Source organism: Aedes albopictus, chromosome 2 (genome assembly GCF_035046485.1).
Source record: "Aedes albopictus strain Foshan chromosome 2, AalbF5, whole genome shotgun sequence".
NCBI classification, from domain to species: Eukaryota; Metazoa; Arthropoda; class Insecta; order Diptera; family Culicidae; genus Aedes; species Aedes albopictus.
The window spans coordinates 179,643,073-179,670,629 of NC_085137.1; the positions used below are offsets into that span (position 1 = coordinate 179,643,073).

Consider the following 27,557-nt stretch of genomic DNA (forward strand, 5'->3'; position numbering starts at 1 on the left):
AATACGAACCGAGACCAACGGCAACGACCCCAGCGAACAAAATGGATTTGCGATTGGAAACTAGGTACGTGGAACTGCCGATCTCTCAACTTCATTGGGAGCACCCGCATACTCGCCGATCTACTGAAGGACCGCGGGTTCGGCATCGTAGCGCTGCAGGAGGTGTGTTGGACAGGATCAATGGTGCGAACGTTTAGAGGTAATCATACCATCTACCAGGGCTGCGGCAACACACGCGAGCTGGGAACAGCTTTCATCGTGATGGGTGATATGCAGAGGCGCGTGATCGGTTGGTGGCCGATCGACGAAAGAATGTGCAGGTTGAGGGTCAAAGGCCGATTCTTCAACTTCAGCATAATAAACGTGCACAGCCCACACTCCGGAAGTACTGATGATGACAAGGACGCATTTTACGCGCAGCTCGAACGCGAGTACGATCGCTGCCCAAGCCACGACGTCAAGATCATCATAGGTGATTTGAACGCTCAGGTAGGCCAGGAGGAGGAATTCAGACCGACGATTGGTAAGTTCAGCGCCCACCAGCAGACGAACGAAAACGGCCTACGACTCATTGATTTCGCCGCCTCCAAAAATATGGCCATACGTAGCACCTTTTCCAACACAGCCTCCCTTATCGTTACACCTGGAGATCACCACAGCAGACGGAATCCCAAATCGACCACGTTCTGATTGACGGACGGCACTTCTCCGATATTATCGACGTCAGGACCTATCGTGGCGCCAACATCGACTCCGACCACTATCTGGTGATGGTCAAACTGCGCCCAAAACTCTCCGTCATCAACAATGTACGGTACCGGCGACCGCCACGGTACAACCTAGAGCGACTGAAGCAACTGGATGTCGCTTCAGCATACGCGCAGAATCTCGAGGCTGCGTCGCCAGACGAGGGCGAGCTCGATGAGGCCCCTCTAGAGGACTGCTGGAGTACAGTGAAAGCAGCCATCAACGACGCAGCCGAGAGCACCATCGGGTACGTGGAACGGAATCGACGGAACGAATGGTTCGACGAAAAGTGCAGAACGATTTTGGAAGAGAAGAATGCAGCGAGGGCGGTCATGCTGCAGCAAGGGACTCGACAGAACGTGGATCGTTATAAACAGAAGCGGAAACAGCAGACCCGCCTCTTTCGGGATAAAAAGCCCCGCCTGGAAGAAGCGGAGTGTGCAGAAATGGAAATGCTGTGCCGTTCCCAAGAAACACGGAAGTTCTACCAGAAGCTCAACGCATCCCGCAACGGCTTCGTGCCGCGAGCCGAAATATGCAGGGATAAAGACGGAAGAATCTTGACGGACGGACGTAAGGTGATCGAAAGATGGGAGCAGCACTTTTTTATTTATTTACATAAAGTCAACAGGTAATACAAATCACCCCAATGACACTTAACTAACATTTACAGACTGCCGTGGTACCTTACATAATTCGCGTTTAAAACTACACTTATTTGCCTTGCGTGAAACATTAAAATCAAAAACAAAATAACATTTATTGAACACACGGGACATGCTACGAATCGGTTCGTGTTGACCGTAATTAGTCCTAGCTGAAGAAAGGCGTAAAAATGAGTGTGTTCGAAGATTCCGGCGTCGTGCGTTGATGTTCAGCATGCTCAAGAGTGATGGGCAGTCAATATTGCCCTGCAGGAGGTCTCCAACAAAACATGCTTGAGCAACATTTCGCCTTGCAGCGAGAGGTTCCAAATGTATAAGTAGGCAACGGCTCTCATAACTTGGTAGTTCGTGCTGATTCCTCCACCTGAGGTGATCAGCACCTGAACGGCGTGGAGAACGTAGGCACGGGAGCCCACGGCAACGGAGGGAACGACGACGCCAGTGCAGCGGAGGACGGAAATGAACCAACTCCCACGCTGAGGGAAGTTAAGGATGCCATTCACCAGCTCAAAACCAACAAAGCAGCTGGTAAGGATGGTATCGCAGCTGAACTCATCAAGATGGGCCCAGAAAAGTTGGCCACCTGTCTGCATCGGCTGATAGTCAGGATCTGGGAAACCGAACAGCTACCGGAGGAGTGGAAGGAAGGGGTAATCTGCCCCATTTACAAGAAAGGCGACCATTTGGAATGTGAGAACTTCAGGGCGACCACTATTTTGAATGCTGCCTACAAAGTGCTATCCCAGATCACCTTCCGTCGTCTGTCACCTAAAACAAACGAGTTCGTGGGAAGTTATCAAGCCGGCTTCATCTACGGCCGGTCGACAACGGACCACATCTTTATCGTACGGCAAATCCTTCAAAAATGCCGTGAATACCAGGTCCCAACGCATCACCTGTTCATCGACTTCAAAGCGGCATACGACAGTATCGACCGCGCAGAGCTATGGAGAATCATGGACGAAAACGGCTTTCCTGGGAAGCTGACTAGACTGATTAAAGCAACGATGGATGATGGCGCATCATCAGCGGAAGTCGGGCCTACTACGGGTTCCAGAAGAAACTGTGGTCGAAAAAAATTCACCCACGCACCAAATGCGCCATGTACAAAACGCTAATAAGACCGGTAATCCTCTACGGGCACGAGACATGGACCATGCTCGAGGAGGACCTGCAAGCACTCGGAGTTTTCGAGCGACGCGTGCTAAGGACGATCTTCGGTGGTGTGCAGGAGAACGGTGTGTGGCGGAGAAGAATGAACCACGAGCTCGCTGCACTTTACGGCGAACCCAGCATCCAGAAGGTGGCCAAAGCCGGAAGGATACGGTGGGCAGGGCATGTTGCAAGAATGCCGGACAACAACCCTGCAAAGCTGGTGTTTGCAACTGATCCGGTTGGCACAAGAAGGCGTGGAGCGCAGAGAGCACGGTGGGCGGACCAGGTGGAGCGTGACTTGACGAGCATCGGGCGCGACCGAGGATGGAGAGCGGCAGCCACGAACCGTGTATTATGGAGAAATATTGTTGATTCAGTTTTATCTTGAATTTGATGTTATACTAAATAAATGAATGAAATGAGGTTGGAAATCTTTTTTTTTTAATATAGCGAAATGAAACTTGTTTCTCAGAAGCACATATTATGTTCAAAGTTTCTTTCTCATCATATGAAAACAAAATTTCTAAAAAAAAAACTACAGTTGAGTACACGTGCGATTTAATTTTCCTTCTTTGCGAAAAAGTATTAGAAATAGTATCTGGGGGAGCCAGCACAATACGTTCTCTAACAAGCACCTCAACAAGTACGGATTTAGTAAATCCCTAAATGTTATTCCGTCATCAACCTTTTATATTGTGTAATTGTTTTATTACCATTTTTTAATTTATGCAGAAATTTCTAGAGTTATATCGGGATAACTCATTGGAACTCACAAAAGAATTTCTTAAGAAATTTTAAGAAAATTTCCTGAAGATATCTATATATAAAATTCCTGGAGAAATCCGTGGATGTTTTTGTGAAAAAATAATTCTGGAAAGAAACACCTGAATGAACCTTTGTAGAAATTTCTAAAAAATTTAAGTAAATTGTAAAACAATTCCAGTAAAAATATGTCTGGTTCAATTTTAGAATGAATTCCTGAAACAATCCATAAAGAAATTGGTAAAGGTGTCCTTAGAGAAAATCCTGGAAAAATTTCTGTAGTAGTCTCTGTGTGGATTTCTGCCGTAATCTCTGAATAAATTTCTGCCGGAATCACTGAGGAAAACTATGCAAAAATCTGTGATGGAATTTATACAGGAATATATGGAATAAAACCTAAATGAATTCCAGGAAAGTCCTAAGGAAATTTCTGAAGGAGCTCATGAAGGAATATCTGGATGAATTCCTGGAGGAATTTCTGAACAATTATGAAGAATTGTGAAGGAAATCCCAGGGAAAATTTATTACTGAACTCCCGCAGGAAACACTGGTGAATTTTCAAAATATAGCCTTAGAAGATATTATGACAAAATTCCTGGAGGAAGGTCTGCAATTTTAGAAAGAATCTAATAAGGATTTTCTGAAAAAAAATATGGGTGGAAAATTTCGTGGAGAAATCTCTGGAAACATACCAAGAGAGTTGTCCAGAAGTATCCCCGTTTTTTTAAGGAAAACTTTGGAGGATTTTTTGAAAAAAAAATCTGAAAGAAACTTTGGAGGAATTCAATTCGTCTGGAGCAAATTCAAAAACCAAATCTTGGAAAAATTTCGAGTTTCTTGGAGAAATTTCGGAAATCTTGAAGAAATGTCGAGTTTCTTATTTTCTGAAGGAATTGCTGGAAGAATTTCTCAGAATATCTGTGAAAGATTTTACAAAAGAATCCCCTGAGTAATTTCTGAAAGTATCCTTCGAGGAATGTGAAATACATGGTATGCTTTCTAGGAGGTAACTTGAAGAAAGTTTCATAAGAACCCCCAGAGAAATTTCTGAATGAAACTCGGCAGGAATTTTTGAAAATATCCATGGAGGAACTTCTTTAACAGGAAATGTTTTTTTTAATAAACCCTGGCAGAGTTCTTGAAAGAAACCGTGGAAGTATTTCTGAAGGAATCGTTAAAAATTCCCTTAATGAATCTTATTGGGTTTTTCTTGAAGATATTCTAGTAGAATATCTAATCGAAACTTTTAAAAAATTTCTAAAGCAAACTGTGGAAAAAAACTGGGAGAATTATGAATTTATTATTTTTTTGAATGAAATAGGAAAACTTCTAAAGGAATTCATGAGAAATTTTCCAAATTCCAGAGGAATTTCTGAAAGAATCCATGGAGGAATATCTGAGAAAATTCATAGAATGTTTCCTAGAGAACCCTTGGTGAAATATCTGGAATCTCAAGAGAAATTTCTGAAGGAATTCCCGCGCGAAGGAGCTCTTGGAAATTGTTTTGCATGAATCTGAAGAGGTGTTTGTAAATTTAATGGAATCAATGCAAATTTCAGAAAGAATCCTTGGATGAATTTCTGAAGAACTAGGGATGTTTCTTTTCTTTGGTAAATTTATGAATAAATCCCTGCATGAAATCCCATTATCGCAGTGTTTTTTTTTCATACGTGATGCAAAAAAAATAAAGAAAAATCAATAAAGGGTAACTTATGCTATTTTCGGCAGTTTTAATTCTTCGTCATGGGGTGCTTCCTAAAACCTGCTGAACATAAAATTTCATGAAGGTTTTAGACTGGAAATGGTTTGTTTTGGAGGATTTGGCTTTCTCAGTCTAGGGAATCTAAAGGATTAAACTGCCATTGCCTAAAACTGCCTAATTTATTTAATCTTTTTGAGGGGTAAAGCTGTTTAGGGTAAGTGTGCCGATCATAGTGGTAATAAGGTAAGTTAATTCAAAAAATATGATCGTGCCATCTAATGAAACATTTCAAAACGTTAGTCGGTAGTTTTCTGAAAACTGCAAACTGCCACAACATGTATGAATGCCTATTATGGAGGTAAAATTTAATTTCGGTTTTTAATGTTGCGGTATCCCATTGAAATCATATGGGATACCGCAACATAAGGAACATTACCGCAACAATAGGAACACAGCAGCAGAAGTATTAATGAAAATATTTTTTTAAATAAATTTTTGGGCAAATCTAAATCACACAAAAAGTGCAATCTCATAATTTAAGCATAATACAAATATGAAAAATGCCTTTTAGTAACATTTCAGTCGAAAAAGTACTCAATTGTCATAACCGCAACATTAGGTACTATGAATTATTACGCTTATTTGAAAAGGATGTAGATACTGCTTGTGCACATTCAGAAACTAGTGTTTCAACCAGTGTTTCTGCAACTCCATAATTCCACTGGAACTTCCATGAAACACACCTGCATCCCCTCTGAAACCATCTTAAACCCTCTGCAACGTCTGCAACGTCCCTGATACCTTCTGAAACTTCTCGAGACCTCCTGAACCTCTCCAAAGCCCCTTGAAACCCTCTGGAACGTCACTGGCACCTCCTGACACTCGTCAAAACCTTTTTTAACACTCCTAGAATAACCCTGAAACAGCTCAATCAAGCGAGCAAATATTCTCCGACGCCGATTTCCCACCGATGAGCAGTAGTCAATCAACCCCATCCTCCCCTGGAGTAGGTGAAACGTTCATCGAAATAGTGGCGAGAAGTAAGCGTGCGCTTATCGAGCAAAAACAAAAAAACAATTGTGCCTGCAAACCAAGCCGACCAAGTAGACCAACAGAGCACGAATGGAGACAACGACGACGACGAGGACGACGACGAGGACGACGACGAGGACGACGACGGACACGACAGCTCATCTTCACCATATGAGACCAATGACGGAACCAACAAACGGCGGCTGTCAACCAAGCGCGCAAAGGATAAGAAGAAGTTATGTGGTACTCAGGAATTACAGAGTGGCTGTGATTCTATTAGTTTTTTTTTAAATTAAAATGGTTTTATTGGCCTCGTAAAGCCTTCGGGCGTCTAGGCCTTTTAAAAAAAGAAATTGATAAAAAAAAACCCTGAAACTCCCCGGAACTCCTCTGAATTCCAAGAGACACTCCTGAAACCCTCTGGAGAACCTCTGGGATGCCCCGAAAACCCCTGGGAAAACTCCTGAAAAGCTCATAAAACCCCTTTGGAATCTCTGTGGAACACACATTAAGCCCCCTGAAACGCCCCTGAGGCCCCTTCGAACATGCTTGTAACCAATTCTCCAAAATATCGTTAAAAAATGCTTTCTGTCTAACTGGAAAATACGAAAAAAAAAAAAGCCACGTAAAAAATCAGCAAAATGTTTGATGATTTTTTCTAAATTTTTATTAATGCCGATCTTGATAATTAAATAAAAATCAAAAACCAAGAATATAAGGAAGTGCATCCCGATTTGCCTAGAATTTACTTGTATAAATTCTACCTGAATGGAGGATAGAGTGTTCTTTTTCTATGTCATTCTATACGATGAGAAATAAATTGTAAATCCAATTAAACGCTGGTTCAAATCAACCGATTCTTCAGTTTACTATAGCGACCAACTGATTCAAAGTTTAAACTGAACTGTTCCATTGTTTGATAATACAAATATTTTCATTTTTCGACATTTTTAACGGTTGGCTAGAACAAACAGAAAATAGGTAGTTTCAACATAATCACACTCAATCCTCAATTTGCCTGTTCAGCACTTTTTTGACGAAAATAGAACAGCAGAACTGTTTCGGTAGCTTCGGTAATCGATTTTACTGAGGCTCATGTAATGGATTGCTTTAAACGATTGTACGTTTGAAAATTACAAAGCTAGAATGTGATTGTGTTGGTGACGGCAACCCTTGCGGCAGCTCGGAAATCTGATTTTGGACGCGTTTAGAAAGGAGAACGAATAAAAAAGACGAAAATGTGAAACCCACGAACTTTCTGTGGATGCTGTCTTGATTCAATGAGGTACAGATACAGGTGGCGCAGATAAACATTGCAAACCATTTGTTGTCTCTTTTGTTTTACCGCTGATGCAACTAGTGACGTCACTAATTGAGTTGCATTTGATCAGCGGTAAAACAAAAAAGACAACTAGTGGTTTGCAGTGATTATCTGCGCCACCTGTATCTGTACCTCATTGGTCTTGATTGCCTGCGCGTTATCTATCACTGCCAAAATTGCACATGAAAATTGGGGTTAGGATTTGCTACACCTTCATCGTTGTGGTGATGTAGGAATAAGAATTTTAAAGATGTGTGAGTGCTTCCGGGCCATGTTTGTGGTAGCAGCCTATTTAATGCACCCATAGATAAACAAAAATGCACCATAGAAAAATAAAAATGCACCATAAATAATTAAGCAATGTACCGTTAAAATGCCCAGCATTCTCCATAAATAAGTATAAACGTTCCATAATAAATTAAAAATGTAGCGGTAATCCAAAAAAAATTCTAGTTAAAAAAGAAACATTGTATCAATAAAAAAAATAAATAAAACACCATAAACAAACAAGTTTGCTCCATAAAAAATAATAAAAACACCCATAAATAATGAACATTTGCTCCATAATTATACCATATTTGCTCCAGAAAGAATTGAAATTGCACCATAAATATCATCAAATTGCACCATAAACAAATGGTAAATTTTACCACAAAGAATGTAAAAGCTACATAAACTTAATCTAATTGTACCATTGCTGCAGTGTCTAACGACATATAGTACTTTAGGTTGTGGATTGTAAAATGTTAATATGAAAAGTAAAAGGAAAATAAACAGAAACCATATACCGCAGCACACATCTATGAAAGAACGACTTAAAAGATGGAAAAACTATGAATGCAATTTACTGGATAATCGCTTGCTGTTCGAACTCGCTAACGCTCGTCGGACTTAAAAAGGGATAACATCTCTGTTTGCATTATACCGGGCAAATTCTTTGATCTGTGGATTACCTAAAACCGATTCGACACAGTTACGACGCATCCATAGGCTACGCCGCATGGATTGAAAGAATCCGCAATTTGAAAAAGGGTTATCCATATTCTTGGAGTTTACATACATTTATTAATGATTTCAATTTATTCGGAAAAATGATCAAAAAAGGGTCAACTCTTGTTCTCTTACTTTACATATGCAACGATTAATAATTCATCCATGTTTTAAATAATTATTAAATAAACTATCTGATAACAACTGACGATCTTTTTATTAGATTCTTTTTAGATTATCGTGGCAGAAGGAGCAGAATATTGCCTTTTAACTTCCACATATTAACATATATTTACATATTTCCAGTGCCACTAGCCGTTGCAATACTGCTTATGATGCAGAATTTGATTAATTTTTGTAGATTTTGCATTCTTTGAGGTGAAATTTATAATTTGTTTATGGTGCAATTTGATGAATTTTATGGTGCAATTTAAATTTTTTATGGAGCAATTATGGTATAATTATGAAGCAAATGTTCATTATTTATGGATGTTTTTATTATTTTTTATGGAGCAAACTTGTTTGTTTATGGTGTTTTATTTATTTTTTTATTTATACAATGTTTCATTTTTAACTAGAAAATTTATTGGTTTACCGCTACATTTTTTATTTATTATGGAACATTTCTATTTATTTATTGAGAAAGCTGTGCATTTTATCGGTACATTGCTTAATTTTTTATGGTGCATTTTTATTGTTCTATGGTGCATTTTATAATTATTATGGCCGCAATAACCTTTTACCGTTTGTGGTCCCCATTTTGTAGAAACAAACGAAATTTGTAACGTTTTTTTGACTGGTTGTAATTTGTTGTTTTTTGACACACTTTTACTTAGCCCTTATGTAGCGGACAGGATACCCGGGTACCCAGCGCCCATTTAAAAAGCACGGTGTAGAAAAAAGCAAAAAGTTTGTCGGACACATAACGGTTAAACAAAGAAATATAACATTGGATTAAGTAAATTCTCAGTTTAAAAATCAACCATGTGTTTTATATTTTTACCAAGCCTTTTTTTTCTGCGTCTAGTTGGTGAATCAGAGAGGGACGGAATGTGGCTGGTGTTATTCCATTGGGTCACAGGGTCAGGTTCACATGAAAAGCGGCGTTTTTCGGACCAAAGTGTGTTTTCTTTTGAGATTTACAATTGAACCAAACCAGTCATTTTTCTGCGTGTAGGGTTCAAATCCGTAATCATTTTTTTGCGGACTGGCACATCGATTTTAACGGTATGATGTCTTTGAACAAATTGTTCAATATACTAAACTATACTATAGGGTATCGCGCCACTTGGGCGGTGGCTTCTATATTCGTCTATTTGCCACTATAACTCAGTCAATTTTGAACCAATTGACTTGAAATGTTGTGCACGGGTAGATACTATACCTATCTCACCACATTCCAAAAGTTGTGTCAATTGGTTCAAATTTCACTGAGTTATAGTGGAAAACAGACGAATATAGAAGCCATCGCCCAAGTGGCGCGATTCCCTATCATATATATAAAAGCCCAGAGTTGTCTGTCAATCTGTTACGCTTTAAAATGTTTTACCATAGTTTTATCACTTCAGAAACAATAAGAAGAACTTTTTGGAATGATCTGGAACATCAATATTCTGAAAATTCCAAGAACATTCTGGAAGTTACTGAAAACTCCAGAAGAAAAGAAGAAGAACGTTGTGGAATTTTCCGGAGTATTGAATTTCTTAAATATTGGAGACCTTCTAGAAGTTTCTGAACGCTCCAGAAAGAAGATGCAATATGATGAAAGATCTTCTTCTTCTTTTTGGCATAACGTCCCAATTGGAACAAAGCATGCTTCTCAGCTTGCTAATTTTGTGGAAATTACTGAAAGTTTCAGAAAAAAAAAGAAAAACGTTCTGAAATGTTCTGAATTATTAAACTAATTTTGCTAAATACCCGCGAGTTTACTGCTCGGTTGTATGCGCTCCGAACATTAATTCACGGTGACTGAAATGAAATGAAAAATTCGCAGATAGGATTTGGTAAAGGAATATTGCCGCAAAAACATGTTAGATTCGTATTAGAACTTCCCTACTTATTATGATGATTCTCCTAACACGAGTAGATACCACAATAATCTTTTGAGAATAATGCAAAAACCTTACTATATTCTATCCCTTCCCCAGCCCTCCGAAATACTCACAGATAAATCCTCGTGGGCTCTGCTGGACCACCTTCATGCAGAACGAACCCGGCATGTGGGACTCATCGCTGTTGCACTCGATAGCAATGTTCTGCGTTCGATTGAATGCCTTGTATGCACCGCAATTGTCCACCCCCTTGGGATCGGTCTGCGAGGAACACTGATAGCATCGTATGGCGAGAGCTGCAAAGAGAGCGTGGGAGAAGGGGAAGGGGGATGTAGAAATTCAAGTTCAATTGAGCAAAATGAATTCAAATTAACTGGTAAAACTAGGAAGCTGGCAACGGGCTCACCGCCAACAACATTGTTGCACTTAGCTATGCCTAGTGCTCTTTAATCTATCTAATGGGAGTGGCACCTACGCTGCGACTGTTATTGTTGATACTTGCATGGGGGTGAATACTATGCTACCTGTTTGGCATTGTCATTAAGGTGGACCAGAGCTGATGACTAATGTCGTGTTTTTGGCAATCGGGATAGCACTTACCTGAACTAAATAATGCAGACACAAAAACGAGCAACAGTTGGGGATTCATTTCGAAAGCGGAGATTCAAGTCAGGCAGGGAGATTTTAAAAGGGGTTCAAGTTATTTCAGTGGGATCAAAACAAATTTCAGTGCGTCGCCATGAATGCTAGTAGTCGTACTGAAGCAATCTGTCATCAACGGACGATGATGACTACGTCATGGAGAGCTATAAATGTATAACCGAGAGAAAGCCTGTTGGGTACGAGGTCCAAATCTTTGGCCCATAGTCATTATAGCAAGTTTATTTTTTCGTTGGTTACACTTCCTATTTGATTCCACTGCACAACGACGACATCAAATTCTGCACTGAGGACGAAGCTTCTTAGCACAAAGCTTACTTTTCAACTTCATATTCTAAGAACATTTCAACAGTTGTTAACAGAATACATTTTTTCAACTGATTTTTCTAGCATTAGTATATATGTAAAGCGGTGCGATATTTACAGGAGCTGCATATAGCTCTTTTTAACACAAAATACCATTTGTTAATAAAAAAAAGAATTTCCAAGTAAAGTACACGTTTTGTGGTGAATTATTACATTTTTAATTTTAATTTTGAGGAAATGGAAAAGAGAAATACGAATCAACTTATCTTAAAAATTGCACTTGATTGTTAAGCCTTAACGATACGATACCCTTATAAAATAGAACATTCATAGATATTTATCGAGATGTAAGATGTTGTGATATGTAATTACATGTGAAACCAAATACTGTCCTACGATTAAGGCAGCTAATAAATACATCAAAGGCACTTTCTCTGGACCACTGTTGCAGCCATCCTTGCTATTGCAGGTACAATACTCCACAAAAATATTGTAAGTTCCACTTCGCATCAAGCAGTACCGTTCGTCTCCTCCAATGCCAGGTTCGCCAATGTAGGCACAACTGCGAATATATCGCCATTCTCCGTTTACTAAAAAAAAACAATGTAGGGTATTGGTTCCCTTATTAAGCATGTGGCTCCCATTTTCATCCTACGAAAAACAAAGGATTGAAGCACTGTTTATTTTGTTTATTATTTTTGTATTTTTTGTTAGAAGTGAGCACGCATGAAAACAAAAAGAACGGAATCAATCGGTGCCGTAATCGCTTGTTTTCGAATAGGATGAAACCCTATTAGGTGGTCAATCAAATTAAATTTTCCAGGCAAAAAAATATAGATGAGCATACCTTTTTGTCGAACCTTTCGACACAGCGTTGATCTGACATTCGGTAAATGGACCAACGATTTTCTGCTGCAGTCCGAAAGGGGAAGCGACTTGTTGTCGAATGGATCAGCACATTTTGGGTCCAAATCTGAGCGACATTCCCAGCACTTTATGCCGAAAACTGTAAAATATCGAGCACAGATAACCAGACTGAAATTTTCGAACATTTATAATATGTAGACGGTTAAACCAGTGTACGATGAGAATTATTAGTGTGTTACGTCTGTTTGTCTGCGAGTTTAATGAAATGTTGTTGAACAATTTCAACGGTTTTGATCCATTCCATGAATTATCTTTCGCAGAAACGGCCAACGTGCAAATATATAACAAGATCAGAAACTTTTCGTTATTGAAATTTATTTGATTTCTTTACTGCCCATATTCACAAAGTCACCGTAAGCGTCACTGTAATGCTTAACACGCTTAATAATTTAAGCAATGAAACATTGACATTTAAAAGGTTAGATCTTATGTTGTAATGAATAAAACTTATCACATTGGCAAATTGTTAGATATTTGCTTTCTGCTTAACTTTCTCAATTTGGCCGACTATGCGATCACAGGCAGTTTGGACTAGTCTGTTCCATTTGTTCAGGAGAGTGCTCCTAATTATATCCCACCCAAAACAAAAAAAAACGGCTGTGCTATCTGTTTTGTTTCTTTTTTTTATTTTTAGTTTTTTAATAACATATAATAAAAAAACAGAATTAATTGTTGTCGTAATCATGATCATGATTCTCTTGTTAAAGCAAATGTTACATGTTTTATATTTTTAAAACAAGTACTGGCCCTCTGATTATGTGTTAAGCTACTCGAAAAAGTATTGTAAAACTTTTAAACATATTTAAATAGGCTTTTTAATCTAATTTTTGATTCTGTTGATTTGGGATAACATTGATCATGTCAGTGATCAATGTTCGTTTGTGTTGAAAATATCCTTACTTACTAAATTCGGGGTCGCTGATTTCGATTATGTTGTCCAAATTCTTACAAGTTATATACTTTTTGAGTGATTTCAAGATTAAAATCCTCCAAGCCACGAATAACGCCTAAAGGTAGGCAATGACTTAAGGAATGGATAGCCTATTTTTAATAAAACGTATATTTTATTGAAAAAGAGCATTTTCATAAAAGTTTCGTTCATTAAATCTAACTCTTGGATATCATATTAAAGTAATACAGTGATTTCGAACCTCATATTGTACCTAGTATTCATGCCATGCATGAATGTTTGACAGTGTAACTCATTGCGTTACAAAACACAATTATGGAAAAATCGATTTATTTAAATGTTAATGAAATTCAATTTTCAAGAATTACATGTCATTTACTAGCTAAATAACAGCAGATTACGATATACAATTCAATAGCAGAAACTGATTCAATGTGATATGCATGTTTGAACATTTCATGAGGTCGGCCAAGCCGATCAATGTTACCCCGCTGATCAATGATACCCCGTTTTACGGTAACTAAAAAATATAGGAATCTAAACTCCTTTTGGGATGAACAAAACGCCTACTAGCATTTTCCGTTTTAGTTTGAAATCAAACACCGAAAGATTCCATCGAACTAGGGTCAGGGACCATTTAATAAGGAGCACCTATTTTGGGCACTTGCTGCTATAACTCAGTCAATTTTGAACCGATTGACTTGATTTTTGAGACACGATCAGATACGCACAGTATCTAGTCATGTTCAAAAATTCAAGTCAATCCGTTTGGAATTGTCTGAGTTATAGCAGCAAGTGCCCAAACAAGGTGCCACTGCCAAGATGGTCCCCGACCCTAAACCCAGCAGCAATGGCAGGAATAGGAGGCGTGTGGTAGTTAATCAATTGATTCCATAATTGCATAATTGCATATTTGCTCTAATTCTGTGCACTGTAAATTAAATAATCTTTCTGAATATGAATGTGTCGCTTTCCGCTCTTTTGTTTCGACTATACCAACATTTTTAAACATAAGCTGCTCAGTTAAGAACTAGTTTACTTGCAGAGGACCTTAGGCCAACAACTTACTGTTATCGAAACCCAAAAACCCTTACAGAAACCGAAAATGAAAGATTACGAACTGATTCAACGGTAACGTGTAACGACTAGCGTACTAAATTCTAGCGTGAAACAACGGGCAATAATTAGAACTTAGAATGTACAAACTCTAGCCCAGCAGGGTAAACTGGCACAACTGCCTAGGAGCGAGACACTGTGAAAACAAGAGCAACTCTGAGTACCGTAATGTAATCCGGGGTAACATTGATCAAAGCTTTCGATATTTCTTGATTAACTTCCTTGTTTAAACAAACGTTATATGTTTTTTTTTAACAAGTACTGACCATTTGTGTATGTGTTAAGCTACTTAAAAAAGTATTGTGAAACTTTAGAACATGTTTAAATAGGCTTTTTATTTTAATTTTTGATTTTGCTGATTTGGGGTAATATTGATCACCTAAGTTAACAATGTTTATTTGTGTTGAAAATATGTACCCTTATTTACTAAATTTGGGGGCTCTGATTCCGAATATGTTGTCCAAATTCTTACAAGTTTTGTACTTTTTGAGTTATTTTAGAATTAAAAATCTTTACACTGCGAATAACGCTTAAAGCTAGACAAAGAAGCTCTTCCATATAAGTTTTGTTTGTGAAATCCAACTCTGCGACATTATATTGAGCTTATACAGTGGTTTTGAACTTAACTATTTGTGTAGTAATCATATTAAGCATGAATGTTTGAGAACGTATCTCATTGCGTTACGAAATAGAGTTAAGGAAAAATCTATTTTTATGATTATGCAACTCAATTTTCATAAACTTGATATCATTCAATAGGTCTAAAGTAACAACTGACGAAAAAATATTCATTAGCAGAAACTGATGCAATGAAAACTGTTTGTTTGAACATTTTATGAGGTGAGTCAAGCCGATCAATGTTACCCCGCTGATCAATGATACCTCGTTTCACGGAAAGTCTTTTTATCGATGATCGATGAAATTTGTTGGAAAACATCCCTTAAAATGCAATTTTCATTCAGCACACGCAACACTTTGCAGTTTGACATTGGTACCAGTTCACACTTTGGTATAAACGGGAGAAATTCTGAGGAACTGTGAGGGAAAGTGTGAAGTGGGAAGCTACTAACGAGAGGATAATTGTAGCCAGATTCAGAACACGCGTTCGAAACTTTACCATGATCTAATTTAACGCGCCAACCGATGCTGCCGAAATGCAACACAAGGAGAACTTTTACCAAGACTTTTACAGCCAACTGAACGCTGTCAAGATTCTCAAGGACAACTTCAACGCGAAGGTTGGTTTGGCTCCGACAACTTGGGCTATGAGCATGTCATGGGACACCATGGTCTCGGAGAAAGAAACAAGAACGGAGAGCTGTTTCGTGGCAACAATGACATGATGATTGGGAGATCTCTCTTTCCATATTCCATTCCGGAAGCGCAGAATATCAATGGAGCGCCATCAAGAACTCCTTCATCGCCACCGAGAATAATTTGGGTGAGCTACGCAACCAGAGAAAGAAGTTGATCACAGATGACACCTGAAAGAAGTTAGAGAAGCGAAGGGACGCCAATGCCGCGATAGAGAGCGAAATCACAAGGAGCCAAAACCGTAACCCGTCAGTGCTATTCGGTTCTCGAGTAGGAAGTGAAACGCTTAGGCATCGTACACAAACGCTTCATAACGCTATAGGAAGAGCGGGGGGGTCCAGCGAAGCATTACAATCCATACAAAAACTTTTGAGTTTTCATACAAAAAGCGTTACATGGGGGGAGGGAGGGGGTCTGAAAAGGCCAATTTTAGCGTCACGTAATTTGTGTACCATGCCTTATGCAGATGGGACAAAAGAGCGTGGGCGGCCTCCCCAAAAGACGAAGACAAGAAAGCTGCAAATATCAGTGTCATTCTCCTGTCGTCTCCTTAGTGGGACTAAGATTAATGCTACGATATCCGTGTTGAAACGCTGATTCGATCACTATAGAAATCTTTTTCAAGTTCCGGCCACGCCACCAACATCTCAGCATGATTAGGTATCAGAAGGCATCAGAAGGCCAGCTCCAGAGGCATGTTATCCTCCATTTGGGACATTTGTATCATCGTCACAATATAAGCCTATTTTATCATCTACCTGAGGGAAAAGGAAGGGAATAAGGATAAGGATGGGGATAAGGACAGGTAGGGAAATAGGAAAAAAAAACTACCCTGCATGAGAGTACGAATGCATGAGAGTACACAATAGGTTCAAACAGTGCCCTGAAAATAGATCTTTACCACAGCTGGTCAAGAGCAGCAGAATATCCTGATGATTCAGGTTTCTGAAGTCAGTTTCGCTTAATAAGTATTTACCGAATACTCGGAAACGCAGTTGCGCAAAAAAAGGCAGTTACACATCAAATGATAGGAAGTTCCATAATCGGATTCACAGTATCACATACAAATGAATCAGCTTGCTAAATATTTGACCAGAATGCTGCAGTTCTGCTTCAGATTTGTAATATACTTTAACTTAAAACCAAACTTAATACTTTGTAACATACTCAGACAGATTTGTAAGATACAAATAAGATTTGTATTTTAAAACAAAATAAATTTTAGCATTGAAGCTAACTACCACAAAATCTGCTATCGAACCGTGTTTCATTCCGAAGGAGACTGTCTCCAACACAGGGGATAGACAAAATGATCGGGACAGGCAAAATTTTCACTTTAAAAAAAAAAATATTCAACTAGCTGTAACTATTCGAAAAGTGCAACAAATATTCTCAAATTTTCACTGTAAGTTCATCAACTTGTTGTGTATCAATGTTCCAAATTTGGAAAAGAACGAGCTATTCTCAACGAAGTTATAAAGATTCTCGAAAAAAATATAATTATCCGATAGCCAACTTTTAGCTGTTATATCTCCGGATTCAATGAACCGAATTCAATGAAATTATGACCATTCATGACTTATAAAATGAGCTATGAAAAACTTTTGACTCAACTTAAAACTATTAACACGGAAGAAAATTGTCGGATTATATCTTGCAAACGGAATGCTGTATCAAGCTTAAATTTTGACTGATAACTAATCGAAGTTAGCTTGACAAGACATCAAAATTTCTGCTTGACACAACCATTTATTTGCAAAATATATGCTTGGAAAGCTTCAGAACCTGACTCCCGATAATCGAGTACCACCTGTACTTGGATTCTACCCAAGGTTTACCAAAAGGTTTGCCGGCATTGCCCGAAGGCCATGGAAGCATTCTTGATTCTGAACTCAATGTTGGACACCTGTTGGATAGCTTGGAATCAAGAATGACTCCAACGTACTTCACCTGTTCAGTCACATCGATTTCAAAATCAAAGAGACGCAAAGGTCGAACACCATTACGGTTTCGGCTTTTTCCGTGAAAAGCACAATATTGCGCTCAAACCCCAACATTTTATTCCCACCTTTGGGTTTCCGCGCCGAAGACCCAGCGCCAGATTCGGCGACACAGAGACATGACAGCAGTCGCCGGACAGTTGGTAATCCTGATATTTGACGGCGGTCATCCGTTAGTTGTGAGAGTGGATTGTTTTCATGCAAATAGAGCATTTCGCTGAAAATGCACGTGTATTAAGGACAAGGTATTTGGAGTACATAGCTGAAAATTTCCAGAGCACCGTTTTTTAGAACCGTTGAACGGATTTGGATGAAAATGCATCAGGCTAATTGTTCAGTGGTTGTCAATAGCGTGATGCATTTTAGTCCAAATCCGTTCAACGGTTCTAAAAAACGGTGCTCTAGAAATTTTGAGCAATGTACTCCAAATACCTTGTCCTTAAGTAAATATTGACAGATTTCTTGCTGTGTTAGTGTGGAACTTAGCGGTTTGCTGTATCGCGGAAGCCATCGCTGGAAGAAAACGTCATTATATTCAACGAAGCATCGAAAATTTTCAGTGAGAAAAGCAATAGATGTTTTATTCGGATTTACCGAAACGCCATATTGGCGACACCACCCCTCAACTAGCTGAAGGGCGCTTTGAATCAGGTCGAAAAGGGCGCTGATGCACATACTGACTAACAATGTTAGATAGTCTTCGGCAAAACCATAAGTAGAAAAACCGCTATTATTGAGTTGCCTCAATAGCGTATCTGCTACGAGATTCCACAAAAATGGTTATAAGACTCCCCCTTAGGGGCATTCACAAACAATCAATTCCCTAATCGCCGCTTGACGCAATGTCGAGAAGAGATGTCGGTTTTTGAGCATTTGGTGAATCCAATTGGAAATCATTCGAGATATACAATGACCCCGTGCGGCTTCAAATATGGCATCGAAAGGCACGTTGTCAAAGGCACCCTCGATATCTAAGAAAACGCCCAAGCAGGATTGCTTTTCAGCGATTGCCTTCTCGATATCGTAAACAACTTTGTGTAAAAGAGTCACAGTGAACTTTCCAGATTGGTAAGCATGTTGGTTCACATGAAGAGGCACATTGGCCAGATGAACATCACGGATGTGATGATCGACAATGCGTTCTAAGCATTTCAGAAGAAAAGAGGTCAAACTGATAGGTCTGAAGCTCTTTGCTTCTTCATACGACGAACGACCCACTTTCGGAATAAACTTTACAGTAATATCCCGCCAGGATTTGGGAATATACCCTGTAGCAAAACTGCAAACAAGTAGTTGTTTCAAAACATGTTTGAAATGATCAAATCCCTTCTGAAGCAAAATAGGATGAATCCCATCCTTGATCCCATCTGCCCCAGGAGATTTGAAAGGAGCAAAGCTATTAAGTGCCCATTCAATCGATTCTAAAGTTATGATACTCCGAGCCGAAGCTAAAGAATCAAAAGTACAAGAAAAGACATCAGGTTCATCCGAAGATGTAATATCTACACATCCGGGGAAGTGTGTACTAAATAAACATTCCAAAACTTCCTCATCAGAGGAAGTGAAATCACCATTTGGCAAACGAAGTTGGTTCACTTGAAAATCCTTAGATTTTGCAAGAATTTTGTTCAGCCAACTGTCTTCACTCAGACTGGAAACATTTGCACAAATGTTTTTCCAGCCGGATCGTTCAGCAGACCGGAGAGCTTTCCTGTAGACCTTGCGAGCCGACCTGAAAGCCTCCGATCCAGCTGAACGTCGTCTGTTCCAACTCTTTCTACATTGTTTCCTGAGTTTCGCCAGATCAGAGTTCCACCAAGGGGTTCCTCTTGTGGTCTTCACAGACCGCAGAGGGCAAGCTTCTTCAAAAGCTTCCATGATGAAGGACGTTGTAGTATCAACGGCATCATCTAAATCACTTGGAGTGTCAATTGATGGTGAGTATCCATGAAATTTGGCTGCAACCAAATCGGTAAAGAGATCCCAGTTGGTTAACCGGGGATTCCTGAAACGCAAAGTTTGCGATGTAACATTCACATGTTCAAACAAGATGTAGAGCGATTCCAAGCAACAGCATCAAAATTAAGGAAAATTTTTAATTCATGATTTTCTATTGAACTGAAACTTTGCACAGTTTTTCAGTTCCATCTAAATCGCCATTTTTCGATATCAAATTTTTATTTAGAGCCACGACTAACTTTTCAAAAGGGTGTATGTGAAAATGGTTCAAAAATATTCAAAAATATGCACAGCAAAAACGGATTGTTCGATTGTTATGAATTTTTCAGCAAAGTTAGATAGCTAAATGGTGATTTCTAAGAAAATATACACTGTGAAAAAAAATCTATTTTATCATTGAAAAACATCATTTTTGTCACAAAAACTCAAATATCTCAAAACCCTATCTTTTTACCAACTTGAATTTTTTAGGGAAAACGGTCCATTGTATTAGCAATCTACCATAAAAATTTGGTGATGGTAAACTAATAAACAAAAAAGTTATAACATTTCAAAAATTTCACAATTTTTACATTTAGTAAAAAAAATTTTTCTGTGTAAATTATTTCGGCCGGGAATCGCGATTTGATGCTGATTTTATTGTTCAGCAAAGTTAGATTACTAAATGGCGATTCCTAAGAAAATATACACTGTGAAAAACATCTTTTTTAACATTAAAAAATATCATTTTTGTCACAAAAACTCAAATATCTCAAAACCCTATCTTTTTACCAACGTAATTTTTTAGAGAAAACGGTCCATTGTATTAGCAATCTACCATGAAAATAAACAAAAAAATTATGACAATTCAAACATTTCACAATTTTCACATTTAGTAATAATTTTTTTTGGTGTAAATTATTTCGGCCGGAAATTGAAGTTTGATGCTGATTTTATTGTTAATGGCCTTGCGTGAGTAAAACAAGTTGTTTTTATTATATATTATATATACATATAATATACTATGTACCGTAATGTTAATTTGCTGTTACATTTGAGTTGTTGAAGAATATTACAGGGCATTTTTGAAAAGGGGCGTAATTAAATTGTTTAAACAGATGTCGCTGATGGCAATTTCTCAGTTGTTGTCGTTTTCGAACTTCCTGCGCCCTGCTTTACCGATGATATACAGATGGCTCGTTTGTCAAATTTTAGACGGCAGGACGTGCAAATGCGTAATTTTGTACACAATGTGGACATTTGGGCATAACCAGTCTCTTTCAGTTTATCTATGGTGCTTTCGGTGAGATTTCGTAACTCTTTTGAACATTTTTTTTCATCAAACGGTCTACAAGAGAGCGTTGAGTTGAAGACCTTTGAGAAAGCGACTGTTCATCTTGTTCGTTAGATTATAATAAACAAAATCACTTATTAATTTTAACTTACTTGTTTGGTGTTGGTGGCTGAAGAAAAAAAAATACTATACAATTTTTAATATTCATAGCGGTAGTATTTTTTTGTTTTTTTCGTGAGCATTGTCAGGTATGTATACAGACAAACAAACGTAACACTGGCGAAATTTTCATTGACCACGCCTTCAACGATCATTTTGAATCTTGGTTGTGGCTTTCATAACAAGAAGAGCGCCCATCGTTTTTCTTTGCGTTTGACGTTTCACACTAGCGCCTTCTGATGACGATATTGCACAACGCAGTGTTTCGTGAAACATTTCCACCAGGTGGTGATAGTGTGAACTGGGCGATGAATTTTCACTAAAATTGTTCTAGGCGTTTCGTCTGTTTGTCTGTGGTATGTACCTCTTATGCATTTGTTGTTGTTGAAGTTACTCGCATTCTTCCGATCATAAAGTCTGTTCTCTACACACTTAATTTTGATTACCGAGTTCGGTAATTTTTTGACGAGATTAAAACTGCTGAGCACCGAACTCGTTCAGCAAAAATGCATTGTTTACCTTTTCCATACGATTTTGACAGTTGTTTTACCGAGCCTCAGTAAAATCGATTACCGAAACTACCGAGATCGTACTGCTGTTATAATCTCGTCAAAAAAGTACCGAACAGGCAATTCAGAAATAAGTGTGTAAGAGGGATTTTTTTTGCGGATAAACTAGACGTATACGCGTATAAAAAACTTTTATTATACAGCTTTTGTCTTAAAAATAAATTCAATTCCATTTTTCTTATAATCAACAGCTTTTCAACACTATCAAGGGATTTTTTCACCAGTCACGTACAATAAAAAGTATGACAATCTCAATATTTTTGATCACAACACTGGATCGCGTCTAAGTTTCAAATAGATACTATAGTAATTACGAATAATCAAACTAAAGTATCATGAAAACAACTTGTTTAATTCAGGCGGTAGCCTTTACAATAAAATCAGCATCAAAATATAATTCTCGAAATAATTTACACAGAAAAAAAATTTTTTTTGTTACTAAATGTAAAAATTGTGAAATGTTTGAAATGTCATAACTTTTTTGTTTATCAGTTTACCATCACCAAAATTTTATGGTAGCTAGCTGATATAATGGGCCATTTCCCCTAAAAAATTGAAGTTGGTAAAAAGATAGGGTTTTGAGATATTTGAGTTTTTGTGACAAATATCATATTTTTTCAAAGTAGAAAAAGAAATTTTTTACAGTGTATATTTTCTAAGGAATCATCATTTAGTTATCTAACTTTGCTGAAAAATTTATAACAATCGAACAATCCGTTTTTGCTGTACAGCTTTTAGAATATTTTAGAACTATTTTCGCATACACCCTTTTGAAAAGTTAGTCGTGAGTGAATATGAAGGTTTAATATCAAAAAATGGCGATTTATATGAAATTGAAAAACTGTGCAAAGTTTCAGATATTTTTGAAATGGTCGCTCAGGATCGACTGACATGACTCCGTGGAATTCCTCTGTAGCGATGGTCAGATAAAGATGCTTCATCTGACACATGCCAATTGGTCAGCTCATGACTAATTCTGCTAGAGCAAAGCGTTATGTCTAACACTTCATCTCTAGCAGATACCATGAAGGTTGGGCGGTTGCCTATGTTAAGTAATCCAAGATCTGTACTACTTAAGTATTCCATCAAACTGGAGCCTCTCAACTAGAGCTCAGACATCAATGAGCTGCCCCAGATTATATGGTGAGCATTAGCATCACTACCAACAATTAGCGGAAGGCCTTTTAAAGTGCAGTATACAATGACTTGCTTGAAAGCATCCGTAGGGGATGGTTCATCATGCGGTATATAAACCGAACAATAAACGTATTTCGTGTTGAGGTTTGCAACAGATACATTGATTGTGATAGCACATACATCTCTAGTGGTTCAGAGATGAGCGTTGCAACGATTGCGTTGTTGACAAGCTCGAGGCATGACACGCGAGTTTGCCATTTCATTTTTGCATAAAGTAGCTCACACCGGGTTAACAAGTTTTCTTTAATAGCAATTCTCCTTACGAAAGTAAGGTTCTTGGACTAACGCCACTTGGGCTGTACCGTTTTGCATGACTCTGCAAAGATTGATCGTTGCTGTTTTTTATGCTGAAGATTGATCCGAGCTATTCTAACCGTAGCCACTACCAAAACTAAGCATGATTAAACTCTTTACAAGCACAGCACAAAAAAGAACAGCTGCAATAAAACCAGATCGGTATCGATTGGAAAACGCCAAAGGTGAGGAAACACAGAACACACTGTGTGGATCGCATAATGCGAAACCATATAGGTAATTTTTTTTTAACTAATCTATGACATCTTCATAATCCAGCCTTTATTCAGCCTCAAGTTTGAGACTAAAGGGCAGCTGATTGTCTTGGAGAAACACAAAAGTCACCGCACTATTGCTCCGGTTAGCACAGTAAGGGCAAACTACTGATTAAGTAATGAGCTATGCAAAAATAATAGGGGTATTCACTAAACAGATTAAATGACTGTGAAAGCCATGATTATCTGATTATTGGAATGTTTCATGAAATTATGAATGAAACAATCAAATATTGCCTTGGTGATTACGACGTTTAATCAGTTTACGCTGTTTAGTGAATTTAGAAGGTTTCTCTTAACAGCGTAAACCGCTGATTAATTATTATCCTGATTTAACGTCGCAATCACCAAGGCAATCCTGGACTATTTCATTCGCAATTTCATGAAAAATTTCAATAATCAGACAATCATGGCTTACGCAGTTATTTAATCTGTTGGTTGAATCCCAATGTGAATCCCCTAATTGTCGATAAGCATGTGTTACTAGGAGCAGCTGAATGCTTGATAAGTTACCAGAATAGATTTTGATAAGAAGATCCGAGCGAAGGACCCATATAGCCACAGCAACAAAGCGTGGGAATCAGAAGGCCGGCGTCAAAAGCACGTTATCCTACACAACTATGGCCATTCTAATGGTGACGGGTTCGAACAAAAGTGAAGAAATTAATAAATTCTTCGTTTAGATAACTGTTGTTGAGCTGTCTGATAAAAGGCAATTGACTTCAAAAATACTTACCTACATGTAATGTGACTCCAATTAGAATGATTATGACGACAAATCGAACAGTGGAATACATCTGATTGTCTGACTTAACTTCCGATGATTCTATGTTTCGAAACAAATAATTTTACACGCAAACTTTTATATCATGCTTTAAACAACTATTATTTTGTATAAACACCGAAGCTCGAAACAAACGTCAACGATGTTCCTCCCTTAGGCGTTGCCAGAGCAACACGTTTTCCATAATTTTCACCCACAGCCCTCCAAAGCAACAGGTGTGTTTATCATGACAGGGTGTACCTACTTTTTTGGATTCCATCCATTGAGATTTTTCTTTAACAATATTTTTTTTCGTATTAATAAACTAAGACAGTCCCTTAAGAAATAATCGATTTATTAGGCACTTCAGAGAATAAATGCACAATACTTTTCATATTAATAACACTTGCTGCTACTGAACCTTATCATACTACTTTCGCAATAGTCTTATTCGAGTTAGATTTTAAAATGTATAAAATTTCTTAAGTTCACGTTTGGACGGAATGGTGACTTTTGAGATGGCCTTGTCATTTTTCATACCTTGAAAGCCTACAATAACAATTACCGAAAAAATGGCGGTTGATTCGTGGAATGACCAATTAGATTCTTAACCATAGTGTCGGGAAGAACTTACTTATGGAAGGATTCTGTAGCTCAAAAACGTGCTAAACTGACCTAAGAGGAGCCTACGAGCTAGAACAGGCGATATAACATAATACTCAGCACCGTAAGAATCGCCAAACTCCACTGTTTCGGGGCAAACTGAGGTGCACTGTTGCAACCGTCCTTGCTGTTGCAGGTGCAATACTCCATGAAGATGTTGTAAGTTCCGCTTCGCATCACACAGAACCGTTCGTCACCCCCGATACCGGGTTCACCCATGAAGGCACAACTGCGGAAGTAGCGCCATTCTCCGTGAACTGTGAAGCAAACGAAAAAAAAAACGATTTAACTAGACAATCAATTAATCGATTAACTGTAATTTATTAGTGAAGATAAGCATCTAAATATGAAATACAATATAGCCATTGCAAAATTGGTTTGTAAAACTTTTCGAATAAACAAAGTGTTTAAACTATCATTATAGAAAAGTATCTTTAGATTCTATGAATAAAAGCAGCTACCTGCTATTTAGTATACCTGCGTAATTCTAGCTATGTTTCTGATACGAGTTATTGAGAACTTGTCCAAGTTCTCACTAAATTATTTAAAACATCCATGTGATAGTATATAAATTGTGGTCTTATTGATTTCATAGTATTATTAGAGAAATTATACAAGGTTCGAGACATTTGAATAACAAACTTATCATAATATCAAACTTGCCCAACTTCTTCAATAAATGTTGCACAATCTTTTTTGTTACTCACCTTTCTGACGAATTTTGCGGCACATCGTTGCCCTTACACCCGGTAGATGTTCCTTTGACTCAACTTGCCTGCAGTCTGTGATCGAAAGTGTACTGTTGTCGAAAGGATCGGCGCATTTTGGATCGGAATCTGAACGACATTCCCAACATTTGATGCTGTAGGCTGAAATAAGAAATGTGGTCAAAACTCAGCCCATTGTCTATTTCATATTAATGCAGAGCAACGCCTTAATCGATAACAACTTGGCCATCTTTAGGTGCAACGTATTCATTAATGGAAATTTCAATAAAACCTGATCGAGGCGATCCATGAATCTCCCAGAGAAATAAATTTATAATCTATTCCATATAACCTATATTGATCTTGCACAAATCATATTCAACGAACCGCCTCCCGACCAGGAGGGACGTGATCAATTGATCGGTGATGATGCATACACACCCATTTGTACAGCGACGACGATAAACACTATCCCGAAAGTGATCATATACGTTGAATTCACCGCCATTTTTGAACGATTCGTCTAATTTGTACCAGTCACTATCATTAAATTTCACTAAATACAACTTCTCCGCAAAACCAACATCAAAATTTATTAAAATTCTATCCTCAAAAATTCCACCCGAAGCAATGAACGCCACTTCGGTTGTGCGTCTACTTTTTTGGATGTGTTAATGATCGTATCCATTAAGGCCGTAAGGCGGATGCCATAAACCAAAACGTCAGATCGGGCAGAAATAATGTTTGTTCGCTTGTTTGTGTTTCGGAGCCGCACCCTCGCTCGCTGACACCACCGTATAAGCGCAACAGGTACTTCCAGTTGGACTTGACTGTTGTCCAGCTTGCCTGTCATTGTGGGGCCCCTCGTCAATGATGGAGGTTGATGTCTTTGGTGCAGAAATGCCATAAAAGACTATTCGTTCTATGAATGTGCAAGAATGCTATGGGTTAAAATGAAGAATTCTAAACTCAAATTTATGATCACCGGCATGTGATAGCCTTTAAGTTTATGATGCCTTTTAAACCTAATAAGATTAGTTACTGGAAAACAAAAGCATTCTATGTATAAATCGTGTTTAAATCTACAATGCAGAGATTTGAAATTTCAAGTGCTTGCAGGACATTTTCTCTAAATCATTAAAAAACAGATGGTCCGGTCTGACTTGACGCCAATCATATGTCTTCTTTAATTTTATTGGCATACATTGTTCGGAGAGCTTGTAGCAAACAAGTATATCTTTCAATTTGCGTTAAAAGACTTTTTTTGACAGGTTTTAGTGTAGTTATGATATTTTGAAGTTCGAAAATAGTCGAAAAACACAAAATTGATTTGATATACCTATTAATTTCAATTGATTTGGCTAAAATTTTGACCACTTGTAGGATCGAAGACGTTCCTTGAATTTAAATTGAAATAATTTTCATGTAAGTTTCACGCTTTATATTTTCATTCAATACAACACACGTCATTCACGTCTCACACCTCTCTTCGTTATTCTCGATCTCCCACCATACATGTGTAATCTGATGGCACTCATGACAGTTCTGTCTAACCTGACCTCTTTATATAAAGGGCCAATGCGCCTCTAGACTCTACACCACTTACTTTCCTTATGGATGTCAATCAAAATATGTGATTTTGTTCATTTGCAGAGGGCAAATCGCGTAAAGAATGTCCTTTGGTTCTTTTTGTGCGATTTCTCAAAGTCACGCGAACTGTTTCTACCCGATTTTTTTTTGCGCGGACGGTTCTATTCTATTCTAGTCTATTCTAGTCTATTCTAGTCTATTCTAGTCTATTCTAGTCTATTCTAGTCTATTCTAGTCTATTCTAATATATTCTAGTCTATTCTAGTCTATTCTAGTCTATTCTAGTCTATTCTAGTCTATTCTAGTCTATTCTAGTCTATTCTAATATATTCTAGTCTATTCTAGTCTATTCTAGTCTATTCTAGTCTATTCTAGTCTATTCTAGTCTATTCTAGTCTATTCTAGTCTATTCTAGTCTATTCTAGTCTATTCTAGTCTATTCTAGTCTAT

The 27,557-nt window shown here is 38.0% G+C and overlaps 2 protein-coding genes across 2 annotated transcripts in view; both read right to left on the bottom strand.

Moving 5' to 3' along the window:
• Positions 1-11,193, bottom strand: part of LOC109622825 (uncharacterized) — an 11,877-nt gene extending 684 nt beyond the window's left edge. Inside the window, exons 1-2 of the mRNA XM_062850800.1 lie at positions 11,026-11,193; positions 10,539-10,721 (exon numbers count right to left, since the gene is read on the bottom strand). Of these exons, the coding sequence (XP_062706784.1) occupies positions 10,539-10,721; positions 11,026-11,074 (232 nt within the window). The 5' untranslated portion in view covers positions 11,075-11,193. The remainder of the gene's footprint in view (positions 1-10,538; positions 10,722-11,025) is intronic.
• A 13,292-nt stretch (positions 11,194-24,485) lies between these two features.
• On the bottom strand, positions 24,486-26,228 carry LOC109622824 (uncharacterized). Its single transcript, XM_020077266.3, has 3 exons — positions 25,959-26,228; positions 25,518-25,679; positions 24,486-25,067 (listed from the first exon to the last, which is right to left on the bottom strand). The coding sequence occupies exons 1-3, from the start codon at positions 26,023-26,025 to the stop codon at positions 24,841-24,843; spliced, it is 456 nt and encodes a 151-aa protein (XP_019932825.3). The 5' UTR covers positions 26,026-26,228; the 3' UTR covers positions 24,486-24,840.
• Between the last annotated feature and the right edge of the window lie 1,329 nt (positions 26,229-27,557).